Source organism: Canis lupus, chromosome 5, assembly GCF_003254725.2.
Source record: "Canis lupus dingo isolate Sandy chromosome 5, ASM325472v2, whole genome shotgun sequence".
Classification (NCBI taxonomy): domain Eukaryota; kingdom Metazoa; phylum Chordata; class Mammalia; order Carnivora; family Canidae; genus Canis; species Canis lupus.
In genome coordinates, this window is record NC_064247.1 from 37,988,257 (window position 1) to 38,015,256 (window position 27,000).

At 41.1% G+C, this 27,000-nt stretch overlaps 2 protein-coding genes across 2 annotated transcripts in view; one reads left to right on the plus strand and one right to left on the minus strand.

Annotated features, from left to right (window-relative positions):
* Nucleotides 1-27,000, plus strand: part of LOC112647325 (protoheme IX farnesyltransferase, mitochondrial) — a 127,321-nt gene that overhangs the window by 15,855 nt on the left and 84,466 nt on the right. Inside the window, exon 4 of the mRNA XM_025428325.3 lies at nt 14,887-15,011. Coding sequence (XP_025284110.1) covers nt 14,887-15,011 — 125 coding nt within the window. The remainder of the gene's footprint in view (nt 1-14,886; nt 15,012-27,000) is intronic.
* On the minus strand, nt 4,280-4,746 carry LOC112647326 (60S ribosomal protein L30-like). Its single transcript, XM_025428326.3, has one exon. The coding sequence runs from the start codon at nt 4,666-4,668 to the stop codon at nt 4,321-4,323; it is 348 nt and encodes a 115-aa protein (XP_025284111.1). The 5' UTR covers nt 4,669-4,746; the 3' UTR covers nt 4,280-4,320.

The following is a 27,000-nucleotide window of genomic DNA, read 5'->3' on the forward strand; positions in this document are numbered from 1 at the left end:
CTATCAGTGTATAGATTTTTTCCCCTCTATAGCCTAGAATACTTTGTATTAAAAGAAAAACCCACAAGAATAGAGAATAGAGATTGCATATATAGTTTTTAAAAGTCAACTTACAGCAGTCTTCGGCCCTCAGATACAGTATAAGGAATCTTTATATTGATTGAGTAGAATAAAAATTTCCTGACTTTTCATTTATATTTTGAAATAAGTGCCTTAATAATGATTAGCTTATTAAATGTTAAAATAGTATCTTTATTTTTATTAATTCATTAATAAATAAAAACAAAGATACACAGAGAGGCAGAGACACAGGCAGAGGGAGAAGCAGGCTCCCTGCGGGGAACTCCATGTAGGACTCGATCCCAGGACCCTGGGATCATGACCTGAGCTGAAGGCGGATGCTCAGCTACTGAGCCACCAAGATGTCCCAGATGCTTTTGCTTTTAATGGGTAGGTAGCATGCTGTTGCATAGCTGTGTCATAATTTATTTACCATCTTTTCCCTTCAGATTGTTTTCATTTTTTTATTATTATAAATGGTGTGCTGTACTGAACGTCTTCAGTGCCACATCTGTGATAATTTCCCTCAGGTGAGTACCCGCAGGGGCCTTGCTGGGTCAAAGACTATGCAGACTCTGGAAGTTTTTAGTTTTCTGACAAATTTCTCTTGAGAAAAGTTCCACCAGTTTGTGCTGTTAGCAGATTAACCAACATTCTGTACCTTCTCCAGGGAATGCTAGATAATAATACCCTTTTAAAAATAACTCTACCTATTTGATGTGTGAAAAGATGGCACCGGAGTGTTTACAATCTGTGTTTTTCGTTTTATGATTTTATGTTTTTCATTTAAATGTTTTCCTTACAGGAAGTATATTTCAGCCAATGGTATAAGGTGGAGATACCCAGTATTTAATAAGTCATTAACTGAGGTTGAATGTCATACTCACACATTTAAGAATTTGTGAAATTCCATCCCTGAACAAACCTCATTTCCCCCTTAGCCCCTCAAAAATTCTGTTAGTATTTTGGAATTTCCACATGTTTACAGATTAATTTGGGGATGATTGGGATCTTTACGGTATTACATCATCTTCGTTGATCCAAATCTTTTACGTCTCTCAAGTTTTATGGTGTTCCTCAAATGGACTATATATTCTTACTGATTTTGAAATAGTGGAAAAAGTATTTTCAGTTGATTCTTAAGTTTTTCAGGAAGGCAATCAAGTGATGATCAGCTTGTCTTCGTTTTCATATTTATAGCAGTTATTTCATCCTCTGGTGTAATTTCTGCTTTATTCTCTTACCCCTACTCGCTTTCCTCACTGGAGTTTCTGCTGTATTCAGAAGGATCCCATGAGGTGTGTTATGTACAACACTGATTTGATTTGATGCTGTCTGCTTTTTATCACCGCTCCCGACTTCTCTAACATTTTGCCATGGCAATTTCTGTTTCTGTGTCCTTTCCTTAGCCCACTTACTCTGTTTCGTGGGGTTGGGTTTTTTCTGCTTCGTCTACTCATCCCCCTGCTATTCATGGGGTTGCTGTTAGGCCACAACAGATTGCCCTTCCAAGTATCTGGGGTGGAGTGGGGTAAGGGCTCCTGGCACAGGCCCCACTCCTGGGTCAGAATTCTATGGGGAGCTCATAGTCTGCTTGTTTGCGGTACATCTTCTTTAGACATATATTGAACTTCTTTTTCTTCCATACTATTTTCTTTTATTGAAGAATCCTTTTTTCAAAGCTTCCATTTGGCCCATTTTACCTCTTCATCTTAATCTGTTCCTGAGTGAAGACGGCTATTCCAGACAGTAGTCACACACCCCAAAGAATGTCAAGGCCAGGACAATAGGCATTTTTGTCCTTTTGCACTGTTCCACCCTCCTTCCCTAGAGCAATGTCTGGCCTATAGTAGGTGTTCCTGCTGGATTGATTGAATGAAATTATGGTTGGGTTTTTTCTTCATCACCTAACACTTTCACCTGGCATTGTTGGACTTTTCTTGCATTTTAAGTGGGAGGATGGAGGTTATTGATTTACAATATTGGTGTAAAGGTCCTGTGGCCTAAGGAGATGCAGAGGGAGCTGGCTACCCACAAGGGAAGTTTTTCTCCGAAAGATATTTCCAAAGGTTTTTGAAATCACATCAAGTCTGTGTTTTAGTGTCATCTGCCTCTTCTCTCAGCTGTGCCCAGCCTTTTCTCTGGGCACTGTTGCCTGCTGAGCTGAAGAATACCCCCCACACCAGGGCATAGTGTTAGTGGGTATCGTGCTACGCTGGATTAGACGTGCTAGCCTGTTTCTGCACTGTTTCTGTTTCAGTGAGACATATGTCAAAGCAAGGCCCTGCTTTCTTTTTGGTGTGACCACTTTGCCTCCAGCTGTGATGTGGCTGCCTCTGTAAATACTCCTGCTGGGATGGGGAAAGGACTTTACAGAGTGGGCGCAGCCTGCCCATGGTCCACACTGGCCTCTGCCCCTTGCTTCCTACTTCTGCATGTTAGGAAGAAATAATGGTTACTGTCACATAGCCTTCACTTCCCATATTTTTCTATTTCCTTATTAGTTGGTATTTAGGTGCTCTAATTTTTTGCCAAATACTGAAAGTAATAAGTCATCTCTCTCAGCAACTTCAGCAACCGTCTTCAATTGAGTTTCCTTTGTCCTATATTTAGCAAATATTTCTTAAGGGTTTTAATATATCCTCTCTGCCTGATTTATTGCTGATGAAGCCTTTTCTCTGGTTTTTAGTTTTATTCCTTAATTTCAGTTGATTTCTGGTATGGGTGGGCCTTAGCCAATGTTCTAAGCTAGATGAAAACTATATGTATTTAGGCTATTTTGTTTTCTGATGATTTAATTGTTTAAGTCAGGTCAGTGTTAACTAAATTGATTGTAAGTATAAGGTGCCAGAGGAACATAAAGATAAATTTCATGAGGATAATAATCATTCTAAAAAAAAAAAATGACAAATTTGGAGCAACTGGGTGCATCAGTGGGTTGAGCATCTAGTTCTTGATTAATGCTCAGGTCATGATCTCAGGGTTCAGGGATTGAGCCCAGAGGTGGGCTCCCTGCTCAGTGGAGAGTTATCTTCTCCCTCTCGCCCATCTCTTGTGCTTTCTCTCTCAAATAAATAAAATCTGTTTAAAAATATTGAAAAATTTAAAGAAGAGAGAGGAAAAAAATAAACAAGGTTGAGAATGGGCTCAGCTGAAAACTTGAAGAACAGTGACTTAAATAAAGGGTTTATTTTTCTCTTGTTTAAAGGCAAAAATTAGGAGTCTAGATAGAGATAGTGCTAAAGGAGGTTGTCAGAATACCTGGCTCCTCCCTTTTTGCTGCCGTTATTTGCTTGTGGCTTTTGTTCTCAAGACCAAGCATGAGTGCCACCCCTCTGTCATCAAGCTGTCCCCCAGGCCAAAACAATGAAGAAGGGGGACAGTGTGGAAAGGCAGACAAGACTTACAAGACTTTGCCTTTTTATTTGGGAAGAAAAGCTCTTGATTGGGACTTCCCCTTAGGTCTCCCTAGCCTAGTACTGTTCAGATTGGCCACCTGCAGCTACAAGGGAGGTTGTAAAATCTGGCACAATTCTTACTTCTGTCATTTTGGAAGTGAAGCATCTAAAATCCAGCCCAGTCAACTGTCAGTAGCCGAGTGGCCTGAGTCCCCCTAGCACCCACTGGGCTGTCTCATTACACAGTGCATCCCCTTCCAGGAAGAGGACGTGGGGCTGCCTGCCTCTCCACTGCCCAGTTTCCCGAAGAAAACAAAACACCGCCTTGTAGGCCATCCTGGGACCCCACTACACATGTACACTTCCTTTGTAGAGTATTTAAATGAAGGCTGGTTGGCCAACATGACGTTTACTTTCCCAGTAGTGGTTGTGGATGTTCACCAATGTGTCAGCAGTTTTTCCGTATCATCTTGATAATCGCATGCACGTTTGGAGACTTGTTTGCTCTGGGAAGTTGTCAGGATAGGTGCAACAGGGGAGAGCCAGTGAGTGCACATATACATCTACCTTGGAAGAGTGGAGGTTGATGGTGAAACTGGAGCCTTCACGAGGAAATGAGTCACGTGGTGCCATGTGGTTTGCTTCTCTTAACTTTTGGTTGTGCTCCCACAGTCACTGAGGGCTTTGACACCTGGCTCTGTTTTCTTCACCCCCAAGTCCACCTTTAGCCTAGAGAACCTCCCTATCTATAGTGCTTCTAAAACTTCATTTGCCATCGAGATACTTGGAGTACTTGGGTTTTTTTTTTTTTGTCTTTAAAACAAGCTCTGGCCAGTTTTATTAAAGAAAAATTTTGCGTGATTTACTTTTCACCAGTCTGTTCTGGCATGCTTCTAATGATATCAGAGTCACCTGGATCGATGATAGCCAGTGTGCATACTCTGTGGTATTTCCCACATGCTGTGCCCAATTCAATATTATTGCCACTGTAGTGATGGACACCAGTTTGGGCCAACATGGCGTAGTATTCTATTTCAGATTTCCTCAAAGCCGGGCAGTTGTTGGCCAGGATGACCAGTTTCGCTTTGCCGTGTCTGATCATTTTCAGGGTCTGCTTGTACCCCAGCACGTACTTTCCACTTTTCATAACCAGTTGGAGCCTAGAGTTGATTGACTCCAGCGACTTTTTCGTCTTCTTTGTGGCCACCATCTTCCTGCCTTAGATGCGGGACGGCCTCAACCAACAGCAACCGCCAAAATGGCCAGGAGGGAGAAAGGAAAGAGTTCCAACAATGCAAAGCTCTTCCCTGCAGCTGGGGTACTTGTTATAACAGATTTCTGGGCCTCCTCTCCATAAACTTCAGTCTGGGTCTGGGGTGGGGCCTGGTAATCTGTATTTTATTTTATTTTTAAATTTTTTTTTTTTTTTAGTTTTTATTTATTTATTTTAGAAAGAAAGAGAGAGTGATCTTTCTTTTTAGGGCAGAGGGAGAGGGAGAAGCAGACTCCCACTGAGCAGGGAGCCTGATGTGAGACTCGATCCCAGGACCCTGAGATCATGACCTGAGCCGAAGGCAGATGCCTAACCCACTGAGCCACGTAGGCGCCCCACAAGGGCACATTTCCAGGACCCTGAGATCATGACCTGAGCCGAAGGCAGATGCCTAACCCACTGAGCCACTTAGGCGCCCCACAAGGGCACATTTTTATCGATATTTACACTTCGTGATTTTTTTTTTAATCTCCGTAGATAGGGAGTGAATATGTAATTTTTATTTTTTTGTCCGGAGGTAGGGAATGAATGTTTATCGAGAGCATTTTCTCACCCTGTGGCTTTTTTGCTTGTTCTTCCTTCTCGTCCAACACTTATAACCTCACCAGGCAAACTCCTACTTAACCCTTCTGCTTTCAACTCTGCCATCCATCGGGAAGCCTTCTAGAATACAGAGGAGCCTGTCTGTATTCTTCACAGCGTCCTTGACTTCACCCTTGAAACACTAACAACACAGCATGTGGTAAAGCCTGTTGGCCTGTCTGAATGTTCTGCGGTGTGTGAGCACCAGAGGGCAGGGGCACATGTGCATCTGCATTGTTCACTGTTATAATCCCCCCTCCCAGCATAGCTCCTGCCTTGCACATAACAGATGCTCAAGAAACAGGGGAAGGGGAGGGGGAGAAGTATGATGAACTCTGCACCATCATCTGCAGAATTTTGAACAGTTTAGCCTTTTAGTGACAGTTGGTTATTTTATTCTGTTGTAGTTGAATACTTCTTGGGGATTGGTAACTGTTGTACCTGAACCACGTGACGTCAGGCTGCTGTGCAGTGTCCTGTGCCTGCTTTTGACAATGTCGCTTTCACCTGTTGTCATGCTATACTGAAGTATTTAACCTGTTACCTTATTTGGTACTCAGCATAACTATGGGGATGGAAGATCACTCTACTGTGTTACCCAGAAAGTCCAAGGAACTTGTGAAAGCTGTACCCCTTTGGAAGCTGAGAGGAGCTCTCGAGGACTTTTGATTTCACACTTTTATCTAGTCCTCAGCTAAAAGACCTTTTTTTTTTTTTCTTTTCAGATAAGTAGTGACTGTAAAGATTATCAATGAGTCATCTATTAGAGTTGGCAAATGATTATTGATTGTCAGTTTCACGTAAATGGACAGCAGCCTCATTAAGAGAATTCTTCCATATGTTGATTATCTTAAAAGTATTTCTAAACGATTCTTCATGCTGGAAAGTTGTCTTGAACGCCCAGAATAATGACATAGCTGACATTATCGCATAATCACTAGGAGCAAACAAAAATTTTCCATGCAAAAGAACACGATGCATTTATAGACATATATGCATTTTAGGTCCAGATACAAAGAAAAAGTGAGCAGTCACATTTTATTGACCTGTTATATGTATAGCAAAAAATACTCAAATGTAGATAAACATGAAATACTCTCAAAATCAAAATGATACTTTAAATGAACACTTAATCTTAGTTCTTTATTTTATTTTATTTTTAAAGATTTTATTTACTTGTTCATGAGAGACACAGAGAAAGAGAGGCAGAGACAGAGGCAGAGGGAGAAGCGGGCTCCCTGTGGGGAGCCCGATGTGGGACTCGATCCCAAGACCCCAGGATTACGACCTAAGCCAAAGGTAGACACTCAGTTGCTGAGCCACCCAGGCATCCCCAGATTCGTTTTTCAAAAGACAAATTTCCACTTCTTAAAAGCTTAATGTGCATCAGTTTTATTGAAAAGTTTTCTAGTTAATTACATAGGTTGTTAAGTGTTGTTTATTAAGTATATTAAGAAGAAATATTTATTTATTGAAAAGGGAAAAAAACCCTAAAAATAGGATGACAAAGTAGAAAAGCTTAGATGGTTCAAGGAAAAACTAATCGAAAGAACAATCTTAGGATCTCATTCAGTGTTGCATTATTAACTTAGATATAAACAGGTTTTATTTATGTATTTACTTGAGCAGACGTGATAGATATTTCATTTCCCTTTTCTGAATGCTAACTATAAATGCAAACCAAATGCTTCCTGGTGAATTGCCTTGGGGATCATACTTAAATGTTTCATTTTGGTAACAGTATTGCTCAATCAATTTGAAGTATGAGTTTTAATTTGGTCCTAGAATTTTTTTGGACTGGCTTTGGTCATTAAGTATATGAAAAAAAAAAGACAGGGAAACAGGAAGGCCCGGCCCATAAGTTCTTAATTTGGCAGCTGTGTTATTAAAAATCTCTATAAAAAGTCTTATCTTTTAACCAGAAGTGGTATGGTTTATAATCAGTTGCCCCTGATTGATACCCTTTAATGTGGCTGAGGAAAAAAATACCTTGTCTCTCATCAGCTGACTTTTCATCTCAATTTAGCAGTAAGCAGAAGAATTACCACCTTCTTTGATATGTGTGTTGGTAAGAGGACTGTGTCAAGAGGTTCCCAGGCCGCTGCCAAGCCAGGAAGCCTAAAAAAATTCACTTAAATTGGAAATTGAACCATTTGAAGCTTAAGCTGTTAAAAGAAATGAAGAGAGAGGAGGAAATCTTAAATACAGCTATTAAGTAAAAACTATATGCTCATTTTAAAATCAGAAAGGACTTAATTCCTGCCTCTTAATTAAGTTCTATTGTTTTAAACCTTGAGATCAGCTAACAAAACTGATAACATCACTTGGACACACACATAAGCAAAACCACATACAGGTTCATTAACTGCCTGTTCCCTGTCAGCTTTGTATGTGCAAGAGCTTTAAAGAGAATACATCTCACATTTGTAGGATTTGGATTCCAGCGTTGCACAGTATCTGCTCTCAGGGATAATGAGATATAATAGATCACAAGGATAATTTGAAATCTATAGAGAATCTCAAACTCTCATTTAGCCAGGGGTTTTAATCTTTTGACTAGATATTTTTACCAGAGTTGATAATTACCCAAATTGATTTATTGGAATTTTGTTTTTCACTTAATTCTTTAGGAGCTCATGCTTAAAAAAAAAATAAAGGATTTTAAAAGATAGAGTTAAAATCAGGGTGTAGTTGACAAGTTTTCTAATATAATCCTTGTAGTTATTTTTAACTGATGATCTGGAGAAATAAAGTGCCTTCATTATGCTTATGCTCAGAGACCAGTAGTTCTCAAAGTATTGAGCCTTTAAAAAAAAAGTTTTTCTTTCTGTCTTTGTTTTTTTTTTTGCATTTGTCAAAGAATATCCCGTAAAGCAGAGAGCCAAATATTGTGCATAAACTGTATGATTCTCTTGATTAGACCCTGGCTTGAGTTCACTACCATTGATTTGTGCAGGACTGTCTCCATATATAAAACCAGACATTATTATCTACCATTGCTTGCCTTGCTTCACAAATGTAATGTAAGTTTTGTTTTTTATCATTATCATTTTTAGTCCACATTTGTGAAAGGACTACTCTCTCATCACTCCCCTAGAGCCACAAGGAAGTAACTGGGAGTCACAACATAGAGGCAGAAGGAGTTTGTAGGCAGGGTTTTGTTGTCCCTTGAAGTTCCTTTAAGGCACCTCTTTAAAATGTTAAGTCTAAGTTTAGTGGCCAGAGACATAGTTCACCCAGAATTCTAGAAACCACATTTCAAGAATCACCAAGAGTGCCGCCAGTAAGCCCTTATCTGCCGGGCATTGTGCTAAGTGCTTCTGTTACAGCGAGACACTTGTGTGTCTCTGTAAAGTGTCACGTGGCATGGACAGGTGTGTGGAAGTCAAGAGTTGTTGGTCCCCAGGGTCACTTAGCTGGGGGAAACCAAGATGGTGGGATAGTTGCGTTTGCGTGATTAAAGGATCGTGCTGAGAGAGGGGTGCTTTGGTGTTGCTCGAGAAGAGAGAGGTTATGTGGAGCTATTTCAAGGAAGCTAGATTGACTCTCTTGAGAGAGAATGGTCCCAACAGCTGGAGCTTTTCTGTACAGATGGGGGTAATAACTTCCTGTCCCCAGATTTGGGGATCGCATCCTTCTGAAAGGTTGTCCCAGCATTCTTGGATCAGTACAGAAATTAGTTGTGCAGGACTGTCTCCATATATAAAACCAGACATTATTATCTACCATTGCTTGCCTTGCTTCACAAATGTAATATAAGTTTTGTTTTTTATCATTATCATTTTTAGTCCACATTTGTGAAAGGACTACTCTCTCATCACTCCCCTAGAGCCACAAGGAAGTAACTGGGAGTCACAACATAGAGGCAGAAGGAGTTGGCCCTAAGTTCCCTTTGACCTTAATCGAAGGTTGTATTATTCTTCAAGGTAGCTCCTTGCCGTAACCACACGTGTGTTCAGTACAGAAGGCCTGTGCCAAAGCGTTCAAACTGCGTCTCCACACCTCTGCTTGTATACTGTCAGCGCCCTCCCCAGGCCCTCACCACCTCCTACCCAGCACACTGCCCTGGCCTTTCCTTGGTCCTCGGAGGAGATCTTTCTCCAGTGCCATCAGTTCTCTGTGTGGTTGACAGACCGCCCATTCCTGCGTATCACCCTCATCATGGCAGGCGCTAGTGGTTCTTTTTCCTCCAAAACAGGTCCCCACAACTTAGCAGTTTAAAACAGCACACTGTTACCATCTCCCAGCTTCTGTAGGTCACTGGCTGGACCCTCTGCTTAGGGTCTCACCAAGCTTGAAATCCGCATATTCGTTGAGGCTCTGATTCTCACTGGGAGTCTTCCTCCAGACCTGCTGGTTGTTGGCAGATTTCTTTGCCAGGTCCCCCTTTCTCTCCAGCTGCTGGCTTGTATCGCGCTCCTCTTCCGGGCTCTCCCCAGTTCCTTGCCATGTGACCCTCCTCGGCGGTTGACATCAGGGACTTTTGCTTTCTTCAGGCCCAGGGGGGCAGGTGTACTTGCGACTATTCCAGAATAAATATATGTTACACAGAGCATTAGTGAGAACTTCTTTCTGGAGAAGGCTGGCAGACAAGAAAACATAATTTGTTGGCTCCTGTCAATGATGAGCTGTGGAAGAAGGCAACCTTGGCTGGTCTTAAGGACAGACCTTATGGTTCCAAAGAGATTGGTGAAGCTGCTAATGAGCTGAGCTTGGGCCTAATAGTCAGGACTGCCTATATCATAAGCACCTTCCCTCACTGTTGCCAACTCTCTTTGTGTGGAGATGCTTGGCTGGACATGGACCCGGGGGTGGGAATGGTGGTGGGTCAGGCCCCATCGGGGTGGGCATATTACTCCTTCTTGACTTCCTTCCAACGTCATCCCCGGGCTTGCCGTCCCGTGCCCCTGGGCCTCTATCAGATGGGTCATGCTTCGTTGGCAGCATTGATTTTATGTTTACATGTGAAGGGACAGAACATGAGATTACCAAATAAAATATAATTTCAAGTGTTATTAATGAAAGAATATATTACACTCACTTTTAATGAGATCCTGGTGTTGCAAAATGATTCCACATAATGAATCCCAGGAAATCAATGAAAAGTTTAATTACAGTTGTGGCCGTGCTATAATGAGAATATTGCTTTGGTCAATTTTTCTTGTATAGTTTATCAATCCTTTCTGCCTTTCTCTTTCTTTAAATTAATTGCCTTGATGAAGTAAGTGTAAATACATTCTTTGTTGGATTTTGATGTTTTTTAAGAAACTTCTTATAAAATGCAGATTTCCTCCTATATAATAAATAATGCTGCTAATAGTCCCTATCAATTTTTAGTGTACGTGACCATTTACAATTTGTACAGTTTTAAATTAGGCAGTCTTTCCATTTTGTAAATTGAGTCATCCTTAGGTTTTACTAAAACATAGTCCTTTCTTTCTTTCCCATTGTCAATTTTTTGCAAACCACTTTCTGTCTCTTCTCAACTTATGAGTTGACCCTTTAGTCAAAGTTTGATGTACATCCTGTATCGTTCATCACTCACTCAAACTCAGGCAAGTAAAAAGAAAAACAGGATGCTTTCTCCTCTGGATTAACAATTTTGCTTTAACTTTCATGTAGCCACACACCCTTTCTGGTTTTAAACAAAGTGAACTTCTTTTTTTTTTTTTTAATATTTTTTTTTAATTTTTATTTATTTATGATAGTCACAGAGAGAGAGAGAGAGGCAGAGACACAGGCAGAGGGAGAAGCAAGCTCCATGCACCGGGAGCCCGACGTGGGATTCGATCCCGGGTCTCCAGGATCGCGCCCTGGGCCAAAGGCAGGCGCCAAACCGCTGCGCCACCCAGGGATCCCACAAAGTGAACTTCTTACTGTACTTTTATTTTGACAGTTCAGTGATTATGGTTCTGTCTTGTGAAGGTGGAAATTGTTCTTTCTTATTTGTCTATAAAACATGCTACAAACTGTTGATGTCGATATTTAGAGGTAGCTACAGTTATTTTGAGGACTCTAGACTTTAGTGATTGTATATTGAGAAAGTTACTGTGGGCTTTCTAGGTTCTTTTTACTACCATAGTTGTTTACAAGTAGTCTGCTTTGGGTTTAAGATTCAAGGCTTTAACATAGAGACAAGAATTATTTCAGGGGCACCTGGGGCCTTAGTTGGTTAAGCATCTGACTCTTGATTTTGGCTCAGGTCATGATCTCAAGGTCGTGAGATCAAGCCTGATGTTGGGCTCCACACTCAGCCGGGAGTCTGCTTGGGAGTCTCTCCCTCCGCCCCTGCCCTGCTGCTCTCTCCCTCAAATAAATAAGTAAATTGTTAAAAAAAAAAAAAAAAAAAAAGGAATTCTTTTAACTGATTGACTCCATGGGGGAAGCAGTTTCCTTAGTTTGTTTTGTGAGAGAAAAGGGAAAACCCACTGTCTCTTTTCCTTTTTTTCTTTTTAAGATTTTATTTATTTATTCATGAAAGACACAGAGAGAGAGACAGGCAGAGACACAGGCAGAAGGAGAAGCAGGCTCCATGCAGGGAGCCCGATGAGGGACTCGATCCTGGGACTCCAGGATCACGCCCTGGGCTGAAAGCGGTGCTAAACTGCTGAGCCACCGGGGCTGCCCCCTCTTTTCCTTCCAGTTCTCCCAGTGACACCATCAACCTGTGCATCTTCCTGGGTGGTTCAGTTGAGAAGTAGCCCAGATGTTAACAGACTTTGCTTCCATTCCTGGCTTGTCACCACTCATGGTGGTGATATGGAAGGAGGCACCTGACCTCTGGAGAGATCCCGAGTTGTTCAAAGCAAGATGACTCATTGTAGGACACCAGCCCATCCACAGGGCTTTGTGATTAATGGTGTGTATCTATAAAGAATGAGAAAGCCTCCTCGCAGAAGGGAGCTATTCTCTAAATATTCTAAAAGGAGTTTTGTTTGGTCTGAAACAGGTGCTTAATTTGTGTACGCAGGTATACATGGCTCAATGGGTCATTAAGTGAGGAGCTGTTCTTTCCCTTTTGTATGTGGGTAAAACGTCCTCTTGGTACCTGCAGTGACTGTATGCAAGCCTGGAGTCATGGTGGCACTTTTTTCTGGGCGTAAGTCTCCACGTGGCTATTCGCTGTTCTGGACTTATGTGAGATTGCTACACTCCCACTTGTACCAGACGTGGGCCAGGGCAGGCCAGGCCCCCAGAACAGAGGAAGGGAGGCAGGGAGCAGTGCATGCTTTATGGCCTGGCCTGAGCCAGCCTCTTTTCTCCCGTTTGCCCCCAGCTCCTAATCTTTGGTTATCTTTTTGTAACCTTTTATCCACACCCGGGTGCTCATTCCTGGACTTGCTCTGCTGTGTACTTAACACTGTGCCTCTGCCCTCTGTTCTGGAGGCACATCTTCTCCCAGGATATTTGGATGCATACCACATTTGGGGACAATGTTGTTAAAGGCGAGACCTCATTGCCAAAGCACATGTTCTAGTTTTGGGTGACCATCTCGGTATACGTGCTCATGTCACCTTTATACATTAACATTGAGCCCAAACAAAGAAATATGGAAATGTCAGGAAGCCTGTATCCAGTCTAGACATTAGGGGCTTGTCCATGTGGTAAAATAACAAGAGTTTCTATATGTTACTGATAAAACTAGATTGAAGGACATGTCAACCAATTGGTGATCATTAGGGGGAGCTGTCAATTTCCCTACCATTTCTTGTTCATGTCCATGGTGGTACCTCTGGTCCTGCTTCCTATGGCCTTTCCACCACACCTGTCCTCCTGGCTCTTGTCTCCTAAGGTTCTTTGTGTCTGACACTGTTTCCTTTTCTCCCATCTGTGAAGTTCTGACATTTTTTTTTAAAAGATTTTATTTATTACAGAGAGAGAGTATGAGCAGAAACAAGGAAAGGGTCAGAAGGAAAGAAACTCAAGTGGACTCCATGCTGAGCATAGAGCCCGACACGGGGCTTGATCTCATGATCCTGAGATCAGGACCTGAGCTGAAATCAAGAGTTGGTCACTTAACCCAATTGAGCCACCCAGGCATCCTGAAGTTCTGACATTTTTTATACGCTTCTTTCCACTGCTCTTCATTGATTATCTCATCCCTTCCCTTGGGCTCAGCCGTGGTCTCTGGGCAAGTGACTCCAGAGCTTTGTGCCTCTCCTGCCTCCCCACTGTCTTTCCCAAGCTCTGGTTTCATATTCCATGAATATGGGGGGTCTCTCCTATTTGAGGGGTACCTGTGTAGCTCAGTTGGTTGAGCATCCGACTCTTGATTTTGGCTGGGTCATGATCTCAGGGTTATTAGATCAAGCCCTGTTGGGTTTGGTGCTGAGTGTGGAGCCTGCTTGGGATTCTCCCTTTCCCACTGTCCTTCCTCTTACTCCTCCCCATCCCCTGCTCACCTGCTCTGTCTCAAAAAAAAAAAAAAAAGTCATATTTGAGACAAGATCTGAAGGATATGGAAGGAGGCAAGGGAAAGGGACACAAAAGTACAGGAACCCAAAGGCAAGGAAGCTTGGCCTACTTAAAGAGCAGGAGGCCTTCCTGATGGAGAACAATGAGTGGGTAGAGAGAGGTACGAGGATCGAGTTACAGGTTGTAGTGTCAAGGGACCATCTAAGTAGAGTGATACGAACTGTTTATAAAATGTCATTTGGAAGAGGGACAAGGAAGCCTCTGGCATCAGACTACTTTAGACTCTTGACATTGGTCTTTCTTGCCCTGTGCCTATTCTTGGGACTGTCCAGCCACTTGTGATGTTGCCCCCCTACCATTCTTCTCCCCTCATCCTGAAGATCCAGCTTAAATGCCATCTTCTTGACATCTTCAGTCAGCCCACCATTGGTGATCCTTTTTCCAGTGAATTTCTGCAGTCCTGTGTCAGTACAATTTCTGGGCCTTTCAGCTGCTGTAAACCCCTAGGAAAGAAGGACCAGGGCCTAAGGGAAGGAGCAGCCTTAGATCAGTGGATGCTTGAATTACATGGCTTTGCTTCTGCACCTTGCCACATCCCTTTGTTCCTATTGGTGTCAATAGGATTATCATCTCCTTCTGGTCATCCTCTACCATAGTCTGGACCCCAGGACCATCATCTTCTTTTACAGGTGAGCCTCTGCTCAGGTTGTCTGGAGCTTGTCACAGAATTGGGATACTTGCAATATGCTCCCCTGTGTTATAGTTATTAACGTATGCCTATCATCTCCCTGTCCAATAAAATCTCTGAGAGCAGGAATGAGCTCTTACATACCTTTATCCTGTACACCACGTGGTGTCCAACATAGTACTGATCACAGGTTAGGTATTCAGTAAATGTTTGTTGAATGATTAAGTGAATGATTGGATCTAGAACATTGATTTTTTTACTCTTGAGTATAATGGAGTTAAAGGAAAATTAGCATTTTACAATAATGAACACATATAATTTTTATAATCAGAAAAAAAATTTTAAACTTTTTAATGGAAGGATTAGCCTGTAGTTTGTGACACTGATGAAATGGATTGGTTTGCTTTTTGGCTTTTATCATCCGGAGTGCGCGTTGGTGATGAGACGTCTGCTCTGTTTCTGTGTTGCAGCTCTGGTTGTCAGCACCACTTCAGCTGGATTTGCATTGGCCCCAGGACCTTTTGACTGGCCCTGTTTCCTGCTTACTTCCCTGGGAACAGGCCTTGCATCCTGTGCTGCCAACTCCATCAATCAGGTCAGTGAGTCACTTTTCAGCTTGATCATGGTATTATTACTTTTTCTTATGTGGTGGTATTGTCACATTTTTCAAAAAGACTTCCCAGGGCACCAGGGCGGCTCAGCAGTTTAGCGCCGCCTTCAGCCCAGGGTGTGATCCTAGAGACCTGGGCTCGAGTCCCACATCAGGCTCCCTGCATGGAGCCTGCTTCTCCCTCTGCCTATGTCTCTGCCTCTCTCCGTGTCTCTCATGGATAAATAAATAAAATCTTAAAAAAAAAAAAAAGAAGAAGAAGAAGAAGATGACTTCCTATACCACACATACAGATGGAGAGGCTCCAGTAATTTGTGACACTACATATCCTATAGAGGTCTCTTGGGTAACAGAGCTGATGTCTCTCATGTTTTGAAGTGAATGGTTTTCACATGAGAGAGCAGTCAACTCTCTACTTCAGCTGACCAGGAGTCCTTGGGTCAGATGTGTTTCAGAGCCATCAGACTTTCTGCTGTCATCCATTTCAGACATATTCCCCTGAGCTTATCATTTTATGATCTTCTTTCTTTTGTTTTTTTTTTAAATTTATTTCTTTATTTTAGAGGGGGAGGAGGGACAGAGGGAGAGAGAGAACCCCAGGCAGACTCTGTGCTGAGCGTGGAGCCCAATGCAGGGCTTGATCCCAGGACCCTGAGATCATGACCTGAGCCAAAACCCAAGAGTCAGAGGCTCAACTGACTATGCCACCCAGGCACCCCAACAATGTATTTTAAAGAAGTATATCCAGCTTTTTTATTTTTAAGTCTTTTATAATTTTATTATTATTATTATTATTATTATTATTATTATTATTATTTTATCCAGCTTTAAAAAAAACAGTAATTCAGTATTCAGGAAACTTGGTGTATGGAATCACAGAATATATTTAAAAATTAATTAGCATATTATTTTTAATGCATTGTTCCCCAACCCCCCCATTATTTTAAACATCAAAATAGGTCTCAAAAAAGTAGTTCTTTCCCTCCGCCTCGTGATTGTGGTATGTGCCACCACATCAGATACCAGAGTGAAAAAGTCTTGGCTAAAACTTAAGGAAAGTCGTTTTTATCACCAGAACACCCGAGGGAGTTGGCATGGTTTTAAAATAGGAATTCAGGTTACTGGTAGGAAAACAGCATGGCTGAGCGGGTATATAAGTTTTTGCAGTGAAATATGGGAATTTTAATTCAGTGATGCCTCAAACCATTATGCTTTTACAATGTGTTATCAGCTGTTTGGAGGAGGGATCAATCTATTTCAAATACAATTTATTTTTGTTACTGTTTTTAATGTCCAAGCAGTCTCATACGGAGGCCCAGCTAATCCTGGTATTGTCCCATCTTGTAAACCACAGTACAGCTCTTCCAGATTGTTCTTTCCTTCTGCTCCCCTCCCTCATTGGCTTGGCTAAGAGAAGAATCCTGGTTTTATAATGAACATGTTTTTAATGAAATTTTGAATAGAGCGCAATATAAGCAAAATGGATTTTTGTTGCTATTTTGGGTCTATTTCTCAAAATATTTTTAAAATTATTACTTTTATTTAGTTACAAATCTAGGTCATGAGATTAAGCCAGGAACTCATTCTGGTTTTGAGGCTCCTTTTTTCAGTTGAAGAGCTGCATTTATCCTCGAGATATTTATTAACTAACTGCTGTCTCCTGCTTAAATTCTATAGATTTGAATACAATTTAAAATGAAAGTGTAGATATTTAGAAAAAGGACAACTAATAAGCATCAAATGGTTCAGAAATCCCAATATGTTATAAAAAATAATACAGAGTTGCCTTGAGTCTGAGCTGCCATACCCCTCCCATCCTCCTCCCTAAAAGGTGATTTAGGATTTTGTCGTGGAAAAAAAGCCTGTCACACATAGCAAGAAAATATCTTGAGGGAAAGAAAAAGCGTGGAATGATCTACATTTGGGCCAAAACTTCTAGAAACTAGAACATAAACCAAGGTGTTAGAAATTGTAAAAGTTTATTTTACTTTATTTTTTTAAAGATGTTATTTATTTATTAATGAGAGACACAGGGAGAGAGGCAGAGACACAGGTAGAGGGAGAAGCAGGCTCCCTGCGGGGACCCCAATGCGGGACTCAATCCCAGGACCCCGGGATCACTCCCTGAGCTGAAAGCAGACACTCAACCACTGAGCCACCCAGGGGTCCCTAAATTTCAAAAGTTTAAATGTATTTGGCTACTTTGTTGCATCTCTCTGTAGAAAGTATGTTTGCTATGGGGGTGAGTTAGGGTCTGAGAAGGAGCCAACTGTATGATGGGATTATTTCTGGAACTGACAAATTGTGTTGTTTGCCCCTTCTGTCAGCGTTTCCTTCTTAGGTTGGCTTCCTAGCCCCGTTCTGCACTCACTTGTCCCGTTCTTCCTGTGGAACACTTCACATCCTCCTCCATGGTCACTCCTACCCCCTGCCAGGCTTCTTCAGTGTTGTATAACGTGACCCCTTAATTTCTTCATTTTCTTGTATTCATCATATCGCCTCCTTCCCCTCAACCTGGGCTCCAGTCTCCTTTGGAAACATCACACTACTTAAACATTGTAATGCCCACCGTCGTTGAATTCCACTGTTATCATGGTATATCAATAAGCTTCCCAAATTACAATATTTTCTAAATTTTGTTGGAAGGATTGTAGTTCAATTAGTATTACTAAGCAGCCTCATAAAATTAAAATAAAGGAGTGTGAGCACATTTTCATTACCACCTTTAATTAACGTAAGCAGAATGAAGAGCACTGGGCAACAAACCTTTACCTGAGTTTTGAATAGCGGGTAGATAAAGAAATAGTTGGTGAAAAGCAAGAGCTTCCCGTTTTTTTTAGGGAGCTGGCATCCAGCTTAAAGAATGCATATATGTGGTTGGTATGTATAAAAGTTTTCAGCTTCTAACAGAGTTCTGTGGGAGAAAAAAATTTCTTTCTGCCCACATATACTAAAGGATTTGAATAACATTTCATATTTTTTAAATACTTCTTTTAGCTGTTATTAATTTAGTTCTGAGTGCTGCCTCTTTGTACCCTACTTCTGTGATCTCTCTGTGAATGTAGGAAAAATAAAGCTTTGGGAAATAGCTCCTACATTTGTTTTAGGGAGAGAAAATGAGCTTCAGCTTCTGATTTATGAAGTAATGACTGGCACATAAAGAGATGTATGTGTATATAAGAAACCACTAACATTAAAATGTAAGAGGGAATTACATCCATGTTTTATAAAATAGATGCATGCTTCATTGGAAACCATAGTGAGACCTGAAAGCGGGTATACCTCCAAAGGATGAAAAGCCATCCATAAAATTTAGCAACTGAAAGATAAAATGTAATAGATGGCTTTGACAGATCAAATCTTGAAAAACAAGCAACTCAAAGTGAAAAGCTGAGTCAATTCAAGAAGAATGAATTACAAAATTGAAAAAGATAAGAACTGTCAGAAAATTGTTAGCATAATTGAGTATTTGACATAGTACATACTGTTATAATAAACTGTATTGGGGATTATTTTATGTTACATAGAGATGATTTTTCTTAATAGAGGTTAGGAGTACGTGTCAATAAATACATTTCTACAAGACCCATTTTGTGGGTGACCTGCCGTTCATTCTGAGGGGTGTACCCACTTTCTCAGCCCGAGCTCTGTCATTGCAGCTTTGTGCTTTTGAAGCCATATTGCACACATCTCTAACTGTTTTTAGAGGGCAGGTGAGTGGATGTGACATGAATGAGGTGAGAGCCACCAGCCAAAGCATATATGAGGCTGATTTAACTTTGGAATATAGGGTCTTAAGAAAAGAACTAACTGATGACATTCGTACAGTGTTTTAGAGTTTACGAAGCATATTTACAGAAATGGTTATTTAAGCCCTACTGCCCCATGAGGTAGGTGACATTACTGCCATTTCTTTATAAAACATCCTGTTTCACCTTTGAATTATTCTTTTTAAAAATAACATTTAAGGGACACCTGGGTGGCTCAACAGTTGAGCATCTGCCTTCACAGGACGTGATCCTGCAGTCCCAGGATGGAGTCCCACATCGGGCTCCCTGCATGGAGCCTGCTTCTCCCTCTGCCTGTGTCTCTGCGTCTCTGTCTCTGTCTCTCTTTCTCTCTCTCTCTCTCTCTCTGTCTCCTGAATAAATAAATAAAATCTTAAAAAAATAAAATAAAAAATAAAAGTAACATTTAAAAAAGATGTGTCATGCAAATAATGTTTCCATTGCAAATCAGTGAGAAAATATAACTAAGCAAAAATAGCAATAATATTCTTTATTTTGTGTTTCTCTTGTGCCAGGTGCTGCTCTATGTGTTAGAGTTACACCAGAGGACAGCTGGAAAGCTCTGGCTTTGTAGTGCTTATATCTATCCCACCACCCAAACAGACTCACTTGTTAAAATTTGATTTATATTATTATAGGCTTTTTTTTTTACACACCAACTCCACATATAAATTTCTCACAGAAATGATTTATGTATGATACATATGGCTTGTATACTTTTTCTCCTTTAAATGAAATAATCATGAATGTTTTTCCATGTCAATATTTGAAGTAACATGATTGTATAGAGGTATATTGTGATTTGTTTAATCAGTCTCTCCTTATTTGTCATTTTAGGGATTACTACTCTTTTGCCTAGGTAAATAATGCTGAGCTGAAATTCTTGTAGCTAAATACTTGAACATGTACTTAGCTATTTCTTTAGATAAATTACTAAAATTGTGCTTTAAAAGATATGTAGTTTTTAAAATGTTAAGTGGTGCTTGGGTGGCTGAGTCAGTTAAGCGTCTGATTCTTGATTTTGGCTTAAGTCATGATCTCAGGGTTGTGAGATCGATCACTGTGTTGGGCTCTGCACTTGGTGCAGAGTCTGCTTAAGATCCTCTCTACCCCTCCTTCTATCTACCTTCTCTCTCTCCATAAATAAATCTTTAAAAAAATAAAATATAAAATAAAAAGTTAAAATAAAAAAAGATATGTGTTGTAAGTGCAGAGAAATTCCTTCCTGGAATGTGTTTTGTTCATGTGTTTGCTTGTTTTAAATCACTTTATGCTTCTATGTGAAGTGCTCCTCACCGACATTTCATGTTAGGAAATCTGTGCTAGGTTGTAGGTAACATTAGGTGTGTCCTTTTAATTCAGGTTGTTTTGATTACTTAGAAGGCAGTGTTGTTTTTTGTTTTGGGATGGGGGTCTAATGTTTATTGGCCATTTGTGTTTGCCACTACATTCAGATGCGTGCAGATCAGATTATTAACTCTGTCATGTAGGGTCTGAACATTTTCATGTTTCATATGTTTGTGCCTGCATGTCTTTTAATTTTTAATATAGGGATTCTCAGCCTTCGCCCTCTGGACCTCATGGGTTGGATGACTTTGTTGTGAGGGGCTATCCTGTGTTTTGTGGGGTGTCTCCTGGCATCCCTGGTCTTTACCCACCACCTGGTGTTAGCAACACACCCCTTAGTTGTGACAACTGAAAACATCTTCAGACATTGTCAGACATTCCCTGGGGACCCAGATCACCCCTGATTGAGAACCACTGCTTTAATGATTTCTACTTTTGATTTCACTCTTAGGTCTTTACCCAAGGTCCTGGCTCCAATCTCTACCTCAGGTCTTCTCTGGCTCACATTTTTCTGCCTGTAACTACCCACTGATCACTGGAGTGGCCATATGGCCTGGTTTATGCTTGTGTCCCTGGTGTAATTATTAATAATGCCCCCTATCCCCCCTCTCAACTATTCTAGTTTGGACAGGAAATTATATGAGCTCTATTCATAACCCACCTGGGTCCTCAGTCCTTCGGTTGAAATGAGGTGTGGTAGAAGTACCTTCGTACCAAAAGATCTGGCCTCAGGTTCTGGATTTTCTGCTCACGCATGTGCGGACTGAACAAGTGAGGTGTTTCCTCAGTGCAGGTCAGGCCCCGGGCTTGTCTCTCCTTCACCATTTCCATGGTCTCAGGTAGGATCCACTGCCAGGCCAAACTGTGGAGCTTTAAGAATCTTCTCCTCCACCGTTACTCTGTTAGTAAGTCGTTCAAGGACGTTGACGATTTCTTCTGTGATGGATCTCTCTCATTCTTACGGTGCCCCTGGCAGATATTACTTACCACAGTTGTCACTAATTTCCAAGCCAGCTGCTTCACTAGGTGGGCCGCCCCATGATTAGAGATGTCTTCCTCATATGGAGTCAGTCTGCATCCTGTTGCTCATTGTTCTCTCTGGGAAAGCTCAGTGTTTTTTCCTCCATGTGACAGTACTTTCAAGGTATCACTCTCTAACCATGGTTAATGGGCACTTGTGCTACCACCATGTAGTTCTTCATCTGTACCTCTTTCCTGGAGAACTCTCACCTTCCACACCAACGATTACGACTTACTTATCCTGTACATCTAGCACCTCTTCCTCACAAGCATACAGCAGGCCAGGAGGGTGAGGTTCCTAAGGAAGTCATGTTCGGAATAAAGGAACATTTATGGTGGAAGCAGGGCAAAGTAGAAAGAAGTGTTAATCATAACAATAATTGCAGCTAACAATTAACTTCACACTTGCTCTATACCAAGTAATCTCACCATTTTACATTATCTCATCTGCTTAAGTCCTGGTTCATAGGATTCCTGCCCCTGCCCCCATGTCTCTTTTGAAAGATCAAATAAATGATGAATGAATTCATAACCTAGACTTAGCTCTAAGAACCGCTGATGTTCTTGGGGACTTTATTTTGGAGAAAATTAGAAGAAAGGCACAAAACATAAGTAGACTTTCAGATCTGCGAGGTAGGTTATAATTAGAAAGTAAAGCTGATAAGGGTATGTTATCTCTAGGATCTAGTGTCTCTGCAAATGTTGAAGAGTTTTTATGAAAGGAAATGAAAGAGATCAAGAGGTGTGAATGAAACAAGGTCAAGAAGAGACGTGTTTTTTTGTTTGATACTGACAGTACTTGAGAGACTTTTCATGGCTGAAATAAGGTAAAAAGGAAGAGCTTTGGATAAAAAGCCCTGAATTATAGGGTGGGTAGGGCCATAGAAAATTCACAGCCTTTTAAATTCTGAAAGGAGAAACAGATAAAGATTTTTCTGTTTTCCCATTGAATATGAGATTAATATCTAATGCATCTTTCCCCATTCTCCCTTTCTGTGATGTCTCTTTTGTTTTGACTATGCAGTCTGCCTTGAGCAATAGGAACTGACTTTCATCTTCCGTGTTGAACAAAAGTGGTTATTAAACTTGGTGGCATATTCTAGGAGAATAAGACTGATGTTAGCAAACACCAGTGATGTGATTCATAGGCCATCCTATGTGTAAGAAAAATCAATATGAGAAATATACTTTTCTTCCAAATGTTGTGATTTGTTTGCCTTTGATGTTTTAACCAGTGGGCAACTTGCATTCATTCACTGGCCTCTGAAGCCCATAACTTGTGGCTTATTCAGATGATTCACATTAGCTACTGCACCAGATCAGATTTGCCCAGAGTCTTTGAATAGCATGTGGGAAAGAGTCTCCAACTAAATATGTTTTTTATATAAGGCAAATGAGGAGCATTACTGAACAATGTCCAGAAGAAAATGCATTTTAAATGCAAAGTCTCTTTTCCTGAATTTATATAACCCTACATAGTTCCTAAATTGCATTTGATTCCCCTCTACGGAATGATCCATCTCAGTAGAGTGAGTTTGGCATTGGTATTCATAACCAAAATAACTCTCGGTGAAGTTTTGCCAGCAAATGCAGAGATGATGACAATTTGAACATATATTGGTAGATAGTATCTTGTAATTTACATGCCACATTAACTGACCATTACTTAATCCATTTATTTATGTTGCTTCTTATGACATGTCTGTGAGGTGGCATTATTCCAGCATTGTAGAGGAATAAAATGAAGCTTAGTGTTGCCATTGATCACACATCTGAAAATGGTCAAGTTGGGAGCAGACCCTGTGGACCATGGACTGCGGGTGCACTGCTTTCTCCTCCCAACTGAAATGCCCTGGTCCAGTCACCATGTCAGAATAGGGTTTATTTCCATTAATATGAGTCTTCTACAAGCTAACTGCCAACATCTATGCTACTAAGTACCAAAGGTGAAGTTGCCATAGTGGACATGGTAATATAGCTGTCTCTAATGAGGGTGGAAGATGTAAAGCACTTTGCCTTTGGAAAGCTAAGTGCTCAGTTTGTTAGCTGTTTTTGTTTTTGTTTTAAAGATTTTATTTATTTATTTATTCATGAGAGACACAGAATGAGAGGCAGAGACACAGGCAGAGGAAAAAGCAGGCTCCTTGCAGGGAGCCCAATGTGGAACTCAATCCCAGGACTCCAGGATCATGATCTGAGCTAAAGGCAGATGCTCAACCACTGAGCCAACCAGGCATCCCTGTTTTTGTTGTTATTAATATGAAAGTGTGGTCTGTTTTTTAGCTCATATCCTCTGTGCTTTCAGAATCTGATTATCCATCAACTGTCTCCAGTTAGGTTCTCAAAATAGAGAATGGGAAGGGAAGGTATGTTTAATCTCCTCAGTGTACTAAGAGACTTGGGTGATACTTGCAAACTGTAATATGTGTGCATGTCTATGAATGTATGTACACATTTATTCGAGTCTGTATTTACTTCTCTTTGAACTCTCCACATTTGAATGTGTAGTTACTTGGGTTCAGTAGACATTATTTGGTCTCTATCGTTTTGTAGGTGATGCGGAATGGCGTAGGCAGTTCTGGTAAATCTAAGAAATGCTGGTTAAAATGGTTCCTGAATTGAACAAGCAGATGTTTAACTGAGATATAATGAAAATAATACCAGTTTGGATTTTTGGGAGTTAATGATTCTTGGCTCGTGTCTCTGGGTAGCCTGTTGTGATTAAATCCGGTTTGGGGGACCCAGAGACTTCGCCCTTTCCCAGTGTCTCCATGTCATTCCACCGTGAAATCAAGCTGAGTCTCTTCCCAAATGATCTTTTTTCTTTTCCTTTCTTTTTTCTCATCTTTTTATTTTATTTTATTTATTTATTCATGATTTTATTTATTCATGAGAGACACAGAGAGAAAGAGGCAGAGACACAGGCAGAGGGAGAAGCAGACTCCTCACAGGGAGCCCCGATATAGGACTTGATCCCAGGACCCTGGAATCACAACCTGACCCAAAGGCAGATGCTCAACCACTGAGCCACCCAGGTGTCCCTCTTTTCTTTTTGTTCTTTCTTTCTTTTCTTTTTTTCTTCCTTCTTTCCTTTCTAAGTCTTCAGTTACATTTTGCTTTTCCTAATAAGCTGTTCTTCTGAATCCATGTGTACCCTATTTGTTTTCTGCTGTGAACTGCAGATACCCTTCCCCATTCTCCATGTTGGGGGGTCTCCCAGCTGACTGAGGACTGATGACATAGATTGGATGCTGTGTGGCCCATCCCTGGAGAATGCACATTACCTTATCTCATATTTATTCCCTTTGCCTTCGTGACAAACTGCTTTTAAGGTTTAATACATGAAAAAAATTTGATGCCTTGATATTTACACTGTAAAATTTGAGTCAGTTGATGATTCTAAATTACTTGCTGAGCTCCTAGGTACTTGAAAGGAGCAGGAACAGGAATTGGGGTGTCTGGGATGGACAGTGGGACAGATTTTCCTACCCATGTTCTCTAACCCAGATCAGCTCTGGATAATTCTTTGTGTTGGTCTTTCCAACTAGTAATGGAGCCCCAAAGTGCTTCAGAAGAGTGATTAGGCCTTCACAAGTTGTGTGTAAGTGATTAAGTCCTAAAAATTCACATTTTCATGACCACCCAGTTCTGTCCTATTGATTTTCTAAGAAGTTTTAGAAAATATTGTTTGGCAAGAAGGGGAAATTACTTACCTGTGTGATTAATCTTCAGGAAAATTTCACTCTGGCATTTCCTTCAGATCCTCTGCCAGATTTCCCCCGGAAGCAATGATCACGGAGGGAACAAAGAAATTCTAAAGGATTTGAATGATGGAATGTAGAGATAGGATGAAACAAAGGAGAAAATTTGGTAGTTAATAAGATTTATGTATACTTGTAATCTGGAGTGTCCTTATGCCTTAAAACATACGGTGCAGGCTCAAAATACTAAGATAAAGTACAGATTTAGCTTTTACTCCAAGCTAGTTTTAGGACTAGCTTTACTGCTAGCTTATAAGAAAGAAAACTAATTCTGAAATAGAAATTTGGTAACGTATCTGAGTAATATTATCCTGGTATTGCTTTTGGCCAAAGTCCAGTCGATGGTCTCGAACATGCAGCCATTCACACTGCCTGTCGCGAGGTGAACCAAGTGCTGCGTGTCCGTTCCACGAGTAGCTTGCCGAAGCTCTGTGGGTAAAGATCCGGCCCTTCTTAATTTAAAACGACTAGGATTAGCCATAAAAATACCTTAAGGCCAGATTCTTAGTTCTTGTGAAAAGACTCAGGTATTTGAAAATGGGGATTTTAGTGAAGGATAGTATGTCCCGAGCCTGGATTCCCTTCACGATTTTCACTGACTCTTAAGTGAATGACCAAGTGAATGGCAAAATAGCTCTAAATAATAAGCGTGCGGTTGACCTTGGACTATTAGGCAGTCCCCTGATTCAAAGTCCAACGTGTCTGCTCACAAGAAGGGCAACAATTGGTAAGTCTTGCAGTACGTAGACATTCAGTCATGCCATCTATCTCTGGCATAAGGAAAGTGAGCTTATACCAAAAATGACGCTTTTTAGAAGTACTTGGTGAACGTTCAGGCTTTAAGAGTTTGACTTAATGCCTTTGAAAGACAGGAAAATGTGACTCAACGGGTTCTCACTTGCACAGAATTTTGTTTATTCTATGTGGCTCAGGTTAAAATTATCAGGGCAGGGGAAGCTGTTGAAATCCCCTTGACGTTTACCGGCCTGCTGGAAAGAAATTTTGATTCACCTAGGACCAGAAAGCGAGATGTGACTCAAATAGCAGAAAAGAGCTCCTGCTATATGGTGCTCTTTTCTTGAAAGTTATTTTCACGCATTTGTGGATAATTTTTGCTAGTGAGAAAAAGATTTGTCCCTGCCCTGAAGCAGCTGCCAGCTAGTAGAGGAAGACAGCCATACAGGTAAGTACGATAAAGCAATTAAAAAAATAGGCAGCACCTTCGGTGTGCAAAAGAAGGTGTAGGGAGTGGTCATTTCTACCTGTGGTGGTCTGGAAGGCTTCACAGAGAAGGGACTGGAGTCTCAGAAGGAACATTATGGGGTGTTTATCAGGCAGATATGTGTGAGATATGTGTCTACTCTGCCCGGGAACATCCCGGGCAGAGTAGACACAGAGGATGTAAAATGTTATGCCTAGGAGACCATTTGGGCACCTACACACATTACAGTGTAGCAGAAACATAAGGCCCACGGTGGCATGTATACTACTGGAGATTTGGCTAAAGAAGTTAGCAGGGCCAGAGTGTGTCCTGCTAAGCATCTGGACTTACCCTGTAGGCATTGGGCAACCAATGGTAGTTATTAATAAGCTCATGGCACAACTACTGGCTTTCTATTAAGGATAGAGAAGGCAATCCTAACTTAGACTCTGCATGGCCTGTTTCTTCCCCAGCCTCTCCTCCTTCTTCTGCCCACACCTTACATCACAAGGTCTGCCTGGATCTCCAGCAAAATGTCATCCAGTCAACAAGTGTGTCCTGAGTACCTGGTACATGCCAGGTGCTATGCTGGGCTTGCAGATAGGTTGCTCCTCCCGTCGGGTTTTACATAGAACAGCAAGAGTTGAGCGATAAATATATTAATAAGAAAGTATCAGGCAGGGATAAGACTACGTGGAAAGGAAAAGCAGACAATGCACCCATATATGGGTCCTCACAGACTTCCTAAACCACCACCCCACACCACTACCTGTCAGCTCTTCTGTGCCACACCATGCAGTTTTTCTTTGTAGTGCTTTGCATGTTTTTTTTTTTTTTAAGATTTTATTTATTTATTC

Bases quoted from the DNA above. Each gene is read 5' to 3' on its own strand.
- LOC112647326 (XM_025428326.3), bottom strand. From the start codon at position 4,668: ATGGTGGCCACAAAGAAGACGAAAAAGTCGCTGGAGTCAATCAACTCT.